Source organism: Micromesistius poutassou (assembly GCF_964030765.1).
Source record: "Micromesistius poutassou genome assembly, chromosome: 20".
NCBI lineage: Eukaryota > Metazoa > Chordata > Actinopteri > Gadiformes > Gadidae > Micromesistius > Micromesistius poutassou.
This window is the reverse complement of record NC_140290.1, coordinates 14195632-14210135: the sequence shown is the minus strand read 5'-3', so window position 1 is coordinate 14210135 and position 14504 is coordinate 14195632. Positions and strand designations below refer to the sequence as shown.

At 50.0% G+C, this 14504-nt stretch overlaps 1 protein-coding gene across 1 annotated transcript in view; it reads left to right on the top strand.

The window, feature by feature from the left end:
• The window catches only part of gabbr1b (gamma-aminobutyric acid (GABA) B receptor, 1b), a gene marked incomplete at both ends in the record, with an annotated part of 78886 nt that overhangs the window by 51729 nt on the left and 12653 nt on the right, over positions 1 to 14504 (top strand). The window contains 3 exons of the mRNA XM_084484340.1: positions 7147 to 7297; positions 9707 to 9839; positions 11005 to 11121. Coding sequence (XP_084340466.1) covers positions 7147 to 7297; positions 9707 to 9839; positions 11005 to 11121 — 401 coding nt within the window. The remainder of the gene's footprint in view (positions 1 to 7146; positions 7298 to 9706; positions 9840 to 11004; positions 11122 to 14504) is intronic.

Here is a 14504-nt window from a genome sequence, read left to right as displayed (position 1 = left end):
ATGAGTGGGGAGAAACACTCTGCTCTGGTGCCGCCATTAAGCCCCTTCACATGATAAGAGGCTCCTACTACGTCATCAATGTACAGTATATATATATATAATATATATATATATATATATATATATAGTGTACACAGGGTTAATGAAGAGGAATGGATGGACCCATGTGTGTTTATTCTTCCTGCATCGAGCTCCACACCAGTCTGTCTGATATGTTCTGAGAACATGGAATATATATATATATATATATATATACAAATATATACGACAGGCAGCAACAGTATATATATATATATGCTGTTGCTAAGCTAACGTTTTCTACTCACCGCAAGAATATATAGCTTGCGGTGATATGAAGCATAGCCCCGGTCACTGTCTGCCTGGCATAGCAACCCCCATAGCGACGTACAGCTAAGCTACCTTTAGAATTGGATTCAACTAAATTTGTAAACTAGTTTTTCTTCCATTCTTCGGCTCCGTCACGTTGAGCTGTTATCTCGTTGGTTGCTCTTTGAAAAGAATCTGAATCAGAATTAGTTAAGCTTGTTGTACACATGAGAGAAATTCTGGCTCCTCAACAGCCATAAATGTCAACAGAGCAGCAACAATACAAGATAAAGTAAATAAGACAGAAAAAATAAAAAGATGTAAAAAGAAGTACAAATAAGTAGCAGAAGTGGTCGTGGTACCAGCCACGGTCGAAAGGTCAAAAGGTCTGCGCGAACACGGTCAAAGCTGACCTAATTTGAACTTTGAGCGCAGAAGACGCGCTGCACTAGAGGCAATCTCTGGCAATTTTGCACGATGCGTGACGGCAAAGTTATCTCACTGCCTAGTTGGGCTATGCTGTCCCATAGCAGAGAACTGGCAGTGCAGTTCAGAGAGTTGTATGCCCTGATCATGTGAAGGGGGCTCAATACCGTAGAGAACACTATAGAGAGAATTATATACCGGTTAAACACTCCTGATTGGTCAATAACATTCCAAGGGTGTGCATTGTTCTCTACGGTGTCCCGTTGTTATAAAGGGATTTACCCTTCATGGTTTACCCCTTACGTATAACACAACACCCTTTTGCCTAGTTTCATTATTAACAGATCGTGGTTACTTCACGGGAATTTAAAATATAAGCAAATTCAGACAACACACGGGAGGCAACGCACATCTAATCAGCAATGCGTGCAAATGGGTCTGGCTTACTGGATACCAGGGCAGTAACAGACAGTGGCTGATTCATAGGAATACATTAAAGATGCTGTGGGTAAGATTTGAGCGTTATAAAGAGAGAGAGAGAGAGAGAGAGAGAGAGAGAGAGAGAGAGAGAGAGAGCAGAAGAGAGAAAAGGTTTCGAAAATGAACAACCTACAAATGCTCCCTCCCCTCATCCCTGTGCACTGAGCAGCCGTGCGTTTCAGCCACGGTGGTGACGCCATGACAACACAGGAGCCAGAAGGGGATGACAGGAGAGAGGGTTCCCACAACGAATCAGGGGAGAGGTGCCATCAATGAGCTGGGAGCGGTCTGAATCCAAGATGTCTGGTACCGAGGAAGGCAGGCAGGCACCTAGAACGGATATTCACTCACTGAGCATTTCACTCACTAATACCTGGAAGCTGGCAAACAATTTAGCTCTTCAGTCTTCACCTTTTAACTAAACCCTCCCACATCAAGCACAGGGACCCGGCCCAGGACAGAGCTCTTTGTTGACATCAGAGTACACTGTTGCCTATCCCTCCCCTCCCTCCTGTCCCTCCCTCTATCCCTCCCTCCCTCCCTCCTTTTCCTCCCTCCCTCCCTCCCTCCCGTCCCTTCCTTCCTTCCGTCCTTCTCCTCCCTCCCTTCGCTCTGCCCCCTCCCTCCCCTCCCGTCCCTCCCTCCTCTCCCTCCTCTCCCTCCCTCTATCCCTCCCACCCGTCCGTCCCTCCCTCTCTCCCTCCTCTCCTTCCCTCCCTCCTGTCCCTCCCGTCTCTCCCTCCCTCCCTCCTTCCCTCCTCTCCTTCCCTCCCTCCTGTCCCTCCCATCTCTCCCTCCCTCCCTCTCTCTCCTCTCTCCCTCCCTCCCTCCCTCTCTCTCCTCTCTCCCTCCCTCTCCTCCCTCTCCTCCCTCTCTCTCCTCTCTCCCTCCCTCTCCTCCCTCTCCTCCCTCCCTCCCTCCCTCTCCTCTCTCCCTCCCTCTCCTCTCCTCCCATCTGTAAGATATAATTTGAAGCGTTATGGTTGCAGATTTCTCCTTTGTCTCCTGGTGCTTAAACTCGTCTCCTCAGAAGCATCCCCACTTAAGTGTTGTACTGCTGGTGCTTTTATTTTATTCTACAGTTGAGTACCAAGACGTCTCGGTGAGATGTAATCTCCCCTCCACACCCCAAGACATCCATCTTCCCCTCGTTGTGCTGCAAAGCACTCTGGGTACTCTGTGAGGGGTTCATACATGAGTGTGGCCAGGACAGGGTGGGGTTTGGGGTCACCTCTTCCTGAATGTCACTGGACATGCAACGCAGAGCACCAGGAAGCACTGTCAGATCTAGAGACCCCCCCCCTGGAGACACACACGCGCACACACACACACGCACACGCACACACACATGCACACTCACAAACACACACACATGCACACATGGACGCACACACACGGACACACACACACACACACACATACATACCCACACACAAACACAAACACACACCCACAGCCACACGTTGACTACTAAGACACAATGACCCCCCCCCCCCCCCCCCCCCCCCCCCCCCACCCTTGCATGGCGGGGCCTGGCTCCACTGCGTTCTCATGATGACAATAAGCCAGCAGCGTGACTCGACAGTGGGTGGCCTCTCCTGGGGCAGTGTGACTTTGGTCCCCCCCCCCCCCCCCCCTCCGCCCTCGGTCACAAAGCCTTCATCCCAGTGTGCAGGCTCCCCCCCTCCCGCCTCCTCCTCCGTCACCTGCTGCTCCGTCACCGCCTGGCCCGGCGCTGGTGACTGCAGCAGGAGGTGTTCCGGGGGTTGGGTTTGGGTTTCACTCATGTCGCCCCCGTGTTGTGCCTCCAGCGCCCGGTCTGTTCAAACCTCCCAGAGCCAGTGTCTCTCACCCTGGTGGAATGAATGCCATCGACCCCCCCCCCCCCCCCCTGACTGCCTCAACAAACCTCCTCCTGTTTGGTTCTCCTCGGCACTTACCCTTCTAGTTTCCTTCTCTCCTACGCAATTTATTTTTTATTCGCCTAGGTTTGTTACTGTCCTTCCGCTCCTCTTCTTCTCCCTTCGATTCGGTCTCCCTGACAACTGCTGCATCACAGCCTCTCTCTCTTACTCTCCCTCTCTCTCTCCCTCTCTCTCTCTCTTTCTCTCTCTTGCACTCTCCCTCGCTCTCTTTGCCTTTCCCTCTCTCTAGCCCTCCCTGTCTCTCTCTCTCTCTCTCTCACTTTCTCTCTCGCATCGTTGCCGTGGCGACCGTGATGTGGCCTGTTACCATGGCAACGCACTGTCCCAATTCCACCATCAAGGGCAGGGTGTGAGGTATTAGTGTGGGTGGGAGCACATTCACACACACACACACACACACACACACCACACACACACACACATGCCTGCATGCACACACACACACACGCACAGCGCGCACACACACGCTAGCCCTCCTATAGTCCCCTATTGGCTCTGTCTCTCTGCTTGTGTAAACTCTGCCGGTGTCCTTGAGGCTGGGCTGTACAGTACACTTGCGTTGAGCAAACGAAACCACGGGCTCACATGCACAGATATGCACTCAGAGATGAGGGAGAATCTCATGACTGCGCATTAAAGTGTTCTTACATAATAGGTAATGTTCTCCCCCGTATAAATATCCATTATAGTAAGTAGAGGAGCGCGTGTGTCTACGGCTACGCGACAGGACGAGTCGCGGTAGCGCAGGGCTTCCGTCTGGAGGACAAAGAAGGAGAGTTCAGCTCGGCGTCTTGCGGAGACCCTCGCCGGTTCCCTCGCTCCCACTCCAGCCCTCACACTCCTTCCTCTTCCTCTCTGCACCCATAGCAACAAGCTAGCCTCACACAACGCCTTCCTTCCTGTTCCTAATCAAACAATTAAAGACCACCGCGCTACCATGGCTGCTATAAGCATCTTATTGGAACACGCCAAAGCGTCCCCAGATGTCAGCGTCTTGTGTGTGTGTGTGTATGCCCAGCGGGGGGGGGGGGGGGGGGGGGACAGGATGATGTCTGTTTGTGGTGTAACCCTCTCAGAACAGAACGCGGTGAAATATGCAACATTGCGGCAGGCGTGCAGACCGTCTCCTCCTCATGCATACATTGTTTCTGACAGATGTAGTGAATGTGATCCGCGTGTCGATGTGACAATTCCCCCCCCCCCCCCCCCCGCTGCCCCAGTTCGGGTTATCATGGCAGGGAGACATGTACAATTAAATATGGCTTGAATAATTGAAGAGCTTGCATCATGGAGACCATGGGTAAATAGGTCTGGGCGCTGCACAGAGAAGCAGGCAGATAGAGCGCTTGTTTGTGGCGTTTTGGATTTCCGTACTCGTCTCGGGACGAGAGTGTTGATTTTCTGGATGGTTTTGATATCAATGTTGAGTGGGAGCGGTAGGTTGCACACCCGTTCATGGCCCTTTTAGAGGGGAGTTCAAAGGGCATTCAAACTTTTGAAAATAATTGGATACGAAACGTGGACCATGACTTTGACATTATTTTAATTGATGAGGTAAAGGGGGCTCAACACGCTGGAACAGTAAAGAAAATACTCCATAGTAAAACACTGTGCATCTTTAAGCACGACTAGGAACCTTACTCCGGCGATGTGCAGCTGCACAGAGGGTTTGAGGTTGGTACTGTAAAGTATCGTGTGGTTCAGTCTGCGTTGGAGAGCGAGGAGGGCGTCCAAGTCGAGACCTTACATTGAATGTCGATAATATTGCTCCATCGACTCTCTCTCTCTCTCTCTCTTTCTGTCTCTCTCTCCATCTCTCTCTCTCTTCCTCACCCTCTCTCTCTCTCCCCCTTTCTCTCTCTCTCTCTATCTCTCTCCCTCTCTCTCCCAGTCCCTCTTCAGAAAAAGCGTTTCATATTTTCCTAATCCTCTTACCTCTTTTCTCCACCTTATTGAATAGGGTTCTCTGAAAGAGAGGGTATTATAGAGAGCAGCTGCTGCCTAGTTTGTGCGTGGATATTTAGCATTCTGGGATATTGTCTAAGGGACGCACAGCCGCGTTCATTTGCCGTCTTTGGGTAACAGGATCACTGGAACAAGACGCCGTCGTATTGTGATGGCCACATGGAATGTAAACCTGTGTGTGAAGCTCAGGTCTTTCCTCAGCTCCCATCTTAATCATAATGTAACACACACACACACACACGCAGGCTCATTCTGATACGGTTGCCTAGCAGCGTGGTTCGCTGGCTCCAAATGTCGCGTCGGTTTCTCAGAGGAAGCCAAACTACACACACTTTGTGCTGTGGAGCCTCGCACGCAGCTGGGATCACATTATTACAAGAAGCTAGATGAGAGTTTATTGCAGTCGTGACCTTCTCTTATCACTCTGCTTCTTCACGGGGCTTTTGGTTCGTGGTCAGACTGAGGTCAATTGCCATAACTGCGGAAATACGTTTTTTCGACTTTTCCTATAGCGAATTAAAGGCTTACTCTTTAAAGACTCGCCGAGACGACTTAGACAATTACGTGACAAAAAAAGAAGCGGGGGAAACAGAACTTCAAATTGGTTTTCATTCCAAACGTTCAAGGACACTTTGTCGAAGCCCCTCCAGCGCTGCGCTGCATCCCGCCGCATGTTCTCATCATCCCTGCAGCGTTTCTGCCTTCTTACCTAGTGTTTGATCATTTCAAAGGAAACAGGATGAAGATCTCAATGTAATTAAGTTCAGGTCAGGGAACAAACGAATCCAACAACGTTACGACAACAACAACAACAACAACACAATAAATGTAAGCTCAGCGCTTTACGCTGCGTTCCTCGATGGAGTCCACTCCCCCGCCCCCTTGCTCATGGAGATACCGAGCCTCCAGCGATAGAGCCGCTAATTAACTCACAGCACTGATGCTGATAGGGGGGACTATGGGCTCCAGCACCGCTGCACGCCCCTGCTGTCACTGATAGCAGCCGCCGGCAGAATGGGGGGAACGAGAGCCGTTGGAGATGATCCGCAAAGCTTCCCTCGCTTTGATTCATCGTGTCGGAAAAATACCGGGCTTTCCCCCGTATTTCCCCTTTTGTTTCACGCAAAGGTAAACCGGGGCGCCCAGCGGTTACTCACCTCGTTGCGGCGGTTGACCTGCATGACGTTTGAAGTTACCTTGTCTCCACCCTGGTCTGAGTCACGGGGTTTCGCCGTGCGTTTCAGTGTGTACTCGCGGTAGACCAAGCGTTGCGTGTTGTGGTGAGCGAGTGTGTTGAATTCATTCCTGCCGACGCCCCTCGTCACGGCGAGTCTGGCGCCCGCACTCGCACTTGCATGCTGGGACGTGCATGGATTCATAAGGGATGTTCACAATTACTCACACAGGAAAACGCCTCCCAAAGGTTAAGGGAAGGTAGAAGCGTATCGATCCTGGATGGGATATCCGGGTGCCACAGAGAGAGAATGAATAGAAACAGACACAGGGGGCGCCCCGGGGCTTCCTGGGTAGAGTGCGTACCGAAGGCCAAGGCTCAGGGCGTACGGCAGAGACCCCGGGTTCGATTCCTGCCCGTGGTGCTTTGCTGCATGTCCTCCCCCCTCTCTCCCCCCCCCATGCCTCCCTTTCTTGACTCTCGCACTGTATCGTCGTGAATAAAGCGTAAAAAAATAAAATAAAATAAATAAAATAAAATAAAATAAAATATATGACAGTATTTGAAAGAGACACAAGAGACCTTCTTCTATGTTCCTGCTGTACTAGTTTTATACCTTCACTATATCAGTTTTATACCTTCAGTATATCAGTTTTATACCTTCAGTATATCAGTTTTATACCTTCAGTATATCAGTATTATACCTGTAATATATCAGTATTATACCTTCAATATATCACTAGTATACCTGTTTATCAGTAGTATGTTATCAGTGTTTATTTATATGTGTGTGTATGTGTGTGTGTGTGTGTGTGTGTGTGTGTGTGTGTGTGTGTGTGTGTGCCCCAGGCCCCGGCCCCCCTGCGGACCAGACGGTGGTCATCGAGGAGTTCCGCTACCTCTCCCAGAAGCTCTTCGTGTCCGTCTCCGTGTTCGCTGGCCTGGGGATCCTGCTGGGAATCGTCTGCCTCACCTTTAACATCTACAACAGCAACGTCAGGTACGACCCCACCAATGAGGTTCATCTCACCCTGTTCAGGCTGGGGGATTCACCCGGCCTGTCAATCCCAGTTTGGGGAAATGCCAAACTTCTCCATTGGGGACAAGCGTAGGAAGGGAGGGAGCAGAGAGCGGCTTTTTTGACTTACTTTGGTTTTAAAATCTTGGTCTATTTTTCTGCTCTCTCTCTCTCCAACTCTCTCTCTCTCTCCAACTCTCTTTCGCTCTCCCTCTTTCTCTCTCTCTCTCTCTCTCTCTCTCTCTCTCTCTCTCTCTCCAACTCTCTTTCGCTCTCCCTCTCTCTCTCTCTCTCTCTTTACTCTCCCATGGTACCTACAGCAGCCATAAAGGGGAGGTGATCCCAAAGTATTTTTTTTCTTGTTTTAAATGTCAGACGAGATTCAAACAAGATTACGACATAGTGATGTATGCAATGTAATCGCTGTTACTGAAATAGAAAACGGGAGTCGATCCTATGTTTCTTTAATGTTATCAGTGTCGCTGAAACAGGGCCGTCATGTAGACAAAGCAGGAGTCAATCCTTTGTGTCTCTCAGTCCCCACCAACCAGTTCCACCGTGTTCTAACACAGGCAGTGATCTCGCTGTAAGACCAAAGTGCATTCAGCATCGGGGGGGTAGGCAGGCAGAGGTGGACGGGGGTCCTCAGAGAGACAGTGAGGTCCGCGGTCGGACCCCTAAGGGCTGATTATGGTCCCACCTTCACGCAACGCAACGACCACGCAGGCACTTTCGACGCAGTCGTGAACCTATACCGTTCTGCGTCGGGTTTTAGTGAGCGGACCAATCACAGCCCCTTGCTGCTGCGTCGCCTCGACGGAAGGTTACAATTTTTGGGATGCGTACGTCAGGTCCCTTTGCGTTACGTGACCGCGGGACCATGATCAGCCCTTAACGGTATAACGCCGCGGTGTGTGGCGCCTTTCATACACGACATCGCGCGTCATAACCCTCCCTCGCAGCGGAAGGAATGAGGGTGAATCACGGAGCTGAAACAGGGGGCTTCACCTCCTCCTCATGATGCCGGGGTTAAGAGACCGAGGAGGTAAACAAAGCCCTGACATTTAGAAGTAAGGGGGGGGGCTCTCTTCATGCTCTCTGTTTGGAGACAGATATAGTTTGCTCCATGCTGTGGTTCACAGTTGAAGGCTGCCTTATTCAATATTCTAGTGTGGCAGCAGCGACGTAGATAGGTGGTTTTTTTAGACGCGCTTTTTATTATTCTGTGAGGATAAATTATCCCTTCTAAATATAACCTTTTAGCTGTGTCTACCTGACAAAATCTACCTGAAAATAGCTACTGTCCTACCGTGAATTGTGTTCGTAGCATACTGATTGTATTGTGTGTGATGACAAAATGTTGGAAACATTTTGGTTGGTCGATCAAGGACGCAGTAAAAGTACCCCTCAACTTCACATCTTTTTATACTTTATATATAGCACAATAATTTATTGTAATTTATTCCAAGCACTCCATGCTTAAGTATTGTGCTGACCTCAAAGCAGGCCTGCCAAAACAACTGTTTGAATGTTTCCAGAGGAAGGGACTGAATGTACATAGCTGCTAATCCAAATAACTTCATCTCATATTCACAGTGCTGATGCATGCTGGGAATCCTAGGCCCGCTGCTACTTCAGACCTCAGATCACACTCACCTGACCCCCACCTTAGTGGGACTCAGCTCACACACACACACACACACACACACACACACATACACACCTGACCCCCACCTTAGTGGGACACACACACACACACACACACACACACACACATACACACCTGACCCCCACCTTAGTGGGACACACACACACACACACACACCTACACACCTGACCCCCACCTTAGTGGGAAACACACACACACACACACACACACACACACATACACACCTGGCCCCCACCTTAGTGGGACACAGCACACACACCTGGCTCCCACCTTAGTGGGACACACACACACACACACACAGACATGACCCCCACCTTAGTGGGACTCAGAACTGTGTATGTGTGTGTGTGTGTGTGTGTGTGTGTGTGTGTGTGTGTGTGTGTGTGTGTGTATGGGTGTGTGTGTGTTGGAGGGTTTTTGTCTCTACACGTGGTGTATCTGATTTTTACATTATGATTAAACTAAGCACTAATCGTCCCTGTTTTATTTGTCTCTGTGTGTGTGTGTGTGTGTGTGTGTGTGTGTGTGTGTGTGTGTGTGTGTGTGTTGGAGGGGTTTTGTCTCTACACGTGGTGTATCTGATTTTTACATTATGATTAAACTAAGCACTAATCGACCCTGTTTTATTTGTCTGTGTGTGTGTGTGTGCGTGTGCGTGCGTGTGTGTGTGTGCGTGCATGTGTGTGTGCGTGCGCGCGTGCGTGCTGGCCGTCTCCCAACAGATACATCCAGAACTCCCAGCCCTACCTGAACAACATCACGGCGGTGGGCTGCATGATGGCTCTGGCCGCTGTGTTCCCCCTGGGCCTCGATGGCCTCCACGTCGCCCGCAGGCAGTTCCCTGTGGTCTGCCAGGTAGGCCCCCCTGTGTGTGCTCCCTGTGGTCTGGAGGTAGGCCTACTCTGTCCCCCCCCCGTTGGGTTAGGGCCCTCTGGTCTGGAGGTAGGCCCACCTTGTCGTCGTCCCCCCACTGGATTAGGGCCCTCTGGTCTGGAGGTAGGCCTACTCTGTCCCCTCCCCCCCGCTGGGTTAGGGCCCTCTGGTCTGGAGGTAGGCCTACTCTGTCCCCTCCCCGCTGGGTTAGGGCCCTCTGGTCTGGAGGTAGGCCTACTCTGTCCCCTCCCCGCTGGGTTAGGGCCCTGTGGTCTGAGGGCCCTGTGGTCTGCAGGTAGGCCCAGTCTGTCCCCTCCCTGCTGGGTTAGATAAAGTTGTCATCTTATCCTAGGGCCCTGTGGTCTACTTTTGGAGGGGAGGGGCGCCGGGCTGATGTCCTATACCAGGCGCCCAGCACCTCCGGTTATTGAGGGCGACCCTGGCTGTCTCTTAACTGACGGTGAAACTCGAGTGAGCAGGCGATGACGCCAGGATGATAGAGGAACGGGTCTGCGGGTTTGTTTTTAGCTCCTGAACCTGCATGGCTCTCTCTCTGTGGTGCCGCTTGAGGAGAGCTGCGTCTCTAAACGAAAGAAGGGTGGGCGGGGGCTGTTTTCATGTTCAAGGTCTTACTCCAAAAGCTATTAACCTTGAAGGAGGCTTAACGACAAATGTGCAGATATTTTAGGAGTTAATTTGATTTATTAATCTGTTGAACTGCAAGGTATTTTTTCATTTCCTGTGTCTCACCCCCCCACCCCCCCCCCTCTGTTCTCCCCTCTCCTCCTTTTTGTCCTCGCTGTCTGCCCCCTCCTCCCCCACGTCCTCTCTGTCTCCCCCATATCCTCCCTGTCTCCCCCCTCCTCCCCTCTCCTCCTACTGTCTCCCCCTCCTCCCTCCTCCTCCCCCTGTCTCCCCGCTGTCTCCCCTCTCCTCCCCCTATCTCCCCCCTCCCCTCTACTCCCCCTGTCTCCCCCCTCCTCCCCTCTACTCCCCCTATCTCCCCTGTCTCCTCCCCCTCTCTCCTCCCCCTGTCTCCTCCCCCTGTCTCCTCCCCCTGTCTCCCCCTCTCTCCCCCTCTCTCCTCCCCCTGTCTCCCCCTGTCTCCCCCTGTCTCCCCCTCTCTCCTCCCCCTGTCTCCCTGTAGTTCCGTCTCTGGCTGCTGGGTCTGGGCTTCAGCCTGGCGTACGGCAGCATGTTCACCAAGATCTGGTGGGTGCACACCGTGTTCACCAAGAAGGAGGAGAAGAAGGACAAGAGGAAGGTACGTGAGCCGCCGCTGCCGCCGCCGCTGCATCCTAGTGGAGCTCCCTCCAGATGGAGCCCTGTGGGGGGGGGGGCGGTCCTGAAGAAAACAATTAACACATGCCGCTCCAGGTGTGTGTGCGTGTGTGTGTGTGTGTGTGTGTGTGTGTGTGTGTGTGTGTGCGCACTCACGTGTTTGTGTGTGTGTGTGTGTGTGTGTGTGTGCATTGAAGAGTGAGTGTGAGTGTGTGTGTGTGTGTGTGTGTGTGTGTGTGTGTGTGTGTGTGTGTGTGTGTGTGTGTGTGTGTGTGTGTGTGCGCGCACTCACGTGTTTGTGTGTGTGTGTGTGTGTGTGTGTGTGTGTTTTTGGCCCGATATTGGCGTTTTTTTAACTCTGGGATGCGGGCGTGTGAAAGCAGCCACTCCGATGTGAATAATAATGCGTCCCCGATGCCTATGAATCAAACTGCCACTGCGCAGCCACCGCTGGCATCCATCATCCCTGCTCACTCCTCTCCTCCTCTCCGTTTAGAGACGCTACTTGTTTTTGCGGCTGTTCATTTCACATTCCCACACATGTGTAGGTCAACGGTCAACACTTGGTGGCTCTGCGTTTAGGCAAGAGGAAAGTCGTTGAATGAAGGAGCCATTATCATATAGATAGATATGATATGATATGACATATAACTTTATTGTCGGCTTGGCTGAAATTTGTCTTGCGACCCAGCAGCCATTATATGCATAGAGCACATATACACATTACACATGACATAACACAGTGGAAACAAAACACAAATACATATATAGACACACGCAGATGAGAGCAAATGTCCACCGCTGAGCTTACCTATGGCTAAGCTCCTGATTAAGCCTTAAGGTTGACTGATGGACAAAGGACTTCTTTAGTCTAACCTTATTGTGTGTTGGAACACTGTATAGATAGATAGGTTGATAGATAGATTGATACTTTATTCATCCCATAGGGAGATTTTAGGCATCCAGTCGCATATACATGCACACACACACACATATCTCACACACAACGACAGAATATAGAACACTCACAGGTATATAAAATAAAATGAAGGGGAAAGGAGTACAGAGTATCACCCCCTGTTTAGCCTACTCTTTCCAAAATACACCCAGATCAGTGGTTCATCATTTCTCTGAAGTGAACGTAGGCGTAATGGTGCTGTGTCATGCAACCCAACATGGTAGCGACACGCTATGGACGAGTATCACTATATCCTATAAAAGATCTCATGCCTCAGGTTTTCACCATGGTTATCTTTAGGCTTCCAGTGAGGGATTAGTGAGTTTAATGCTCTGTTGTCCTTTCCAAAACGCAGCCGGTCGTTCATGCCAGCTCACGCTGTGAAACGGACACGCTGATATTCAGACCGAGCAACTGTGTCTAACTCATGAGCATGGCATTGAACTCAACTCGCGGCACTTTGAATCATGAGCCACACTTTACGATAACGTTCAGTCGTAATTCATGTATAAGCCTTTAGTTAATGATGACCTAATCATTAACAAATATAAGTTTATAAGCCGTTAGTTAACGATGCACTATCATTAAAGGGCCCCTATTTCACCACCAAGTGTGACGGTTATTAACCATTACAAGCTGTATCAAAATCGACCCTCTAGGAACATCACAAGTGGGAGTGTCCACCCAGATGTGTGATGGACAGATCAGCCGACCAGTGAAATTCCACTGAACATGCTCGAAGGCTGAGCACTTAGTAAGAATCTGCAAATGAATATTGATGTTTAGTTAATGGTTAGTCCATCATTAACACTTATTAAGAATCTACAAATGTATAATGATGTTTGGTTAATGATTAGCTAATCATTAACACTTATTTAGAATCTACAAATTAATATTGCTGTTTGGTTAATGATTAGCTCATCATTAACGCTTATTAAGAATCTACAAATGTATAGTGATGTTAGCTCATCATTAGGTAAAGCCTTATAAAAAAATTTGCTGAATGTTGACTTGGTTATTATCTTGTATTCCTTCAGAGCGTTGTTGAGCGTTGTTTTGTTGTCGGCTAGGCGTGTCTATCCCACATCTGGGCGTATGCCCCACTGTGTGTGATGTTCTCAGTGAGAGGGGAGCGTGTCCCCGTCGTGTTACAGAGCACCCCACTTGTCCCGTGCTCTATGAGGCTGCCTTCACGTGCTGTGGAAAAGATGATCCTTTCCATTTGTGAACTGGAAATTACGAGTGCGTTGTGTTCAAGTGCTTTTGCTGTCGTAGTGAAACGAAACATGGCGGACCCACAGGTCCCTACCTGTTACTGTTGAAAAGGTCAAAGGTTATCTCATCTCAGCAGCTCGTGTATCAAAATATTCTTCCATTCATGTGCAATTTTCACGTCGGGCATCATGAGCCTCCCGTTTCCTGCAGAGTGCCCTGAACACCTGAACATGATATGAAAAGATTAATGGTTAAATGCATGTTTGAATAGCGGTTCAGAAACAGTGATTGGGTTGTTGCCTAGTAACAGTACAACACAAGACGCAGTAAGCTGCTTTATTGTGTAAACTGGAGGCTCTTTCATCAAAAGGCGGTGCCCTCCCTGTCTGACTGGGGCCCAAATTAGTTTTTAGTATAAAAGGGAGTAAAGTATCCTTGAATCATATCTTTCCTTTATATGGTATAATTAGTTTTGCATTCAGCAATATTAAATATCTCCATGGAAAATAGCTTTCGGCAGACTAAATCAATAAAATATCAGTTCCAACCCTAAATTCTAATTTCAGCCGTTCCCTAGTGTGTGTCTGTGTGTGTGTGTGTGTGTGTGTGTGTGTGTGTGTGTGTGTGTGTGTGTGTGTGTGTGCATGCTTTTGTCTGTGTGTGTGTGTGTGTGTGTGTGTGTGTGTCTCTATGTCTGTGTGTGCGTGCTTTTGTATATGCAAGTGTCTGTGTGTGTGTGTGTGTGTGTGTCCTTCTGCTCGTGTATCTTTGGGTGCGCGTGCGTTTTGAGTAGCAGGATGTTTTTTACTTAACCACGTATGCTCGCCTGCATACGTCGGACTGATATATTCCTCAGTGGATCATCACCATTTTGTACACCATAGCTCTCTCCCCCTCTAGTTGGTCCACCGAGAGAGGTGACACCAATTGCCTGCCCTTGAGCGTTGCGTGGGGTCTATTTGTCATGGAACCACGGCCCCGAAACGGTTCCGCAATTGGTCCCCGAGGCGAGAGACCCGCCTCCTCCAATCACACCCCTGTACCCACACGTCTAGCTGTGAGTGACACATGGTCCCTCCAGTAGGGGGATAGAGAGAATTCAGGAAGGTTTTTAATCTCCTAAGGGGGGGGGGGGGGAGAGAGAGAGAGAGAGAGAGAGAGAGAGAGAGAGAGAGAGAGAGAGAGAGAGAGAG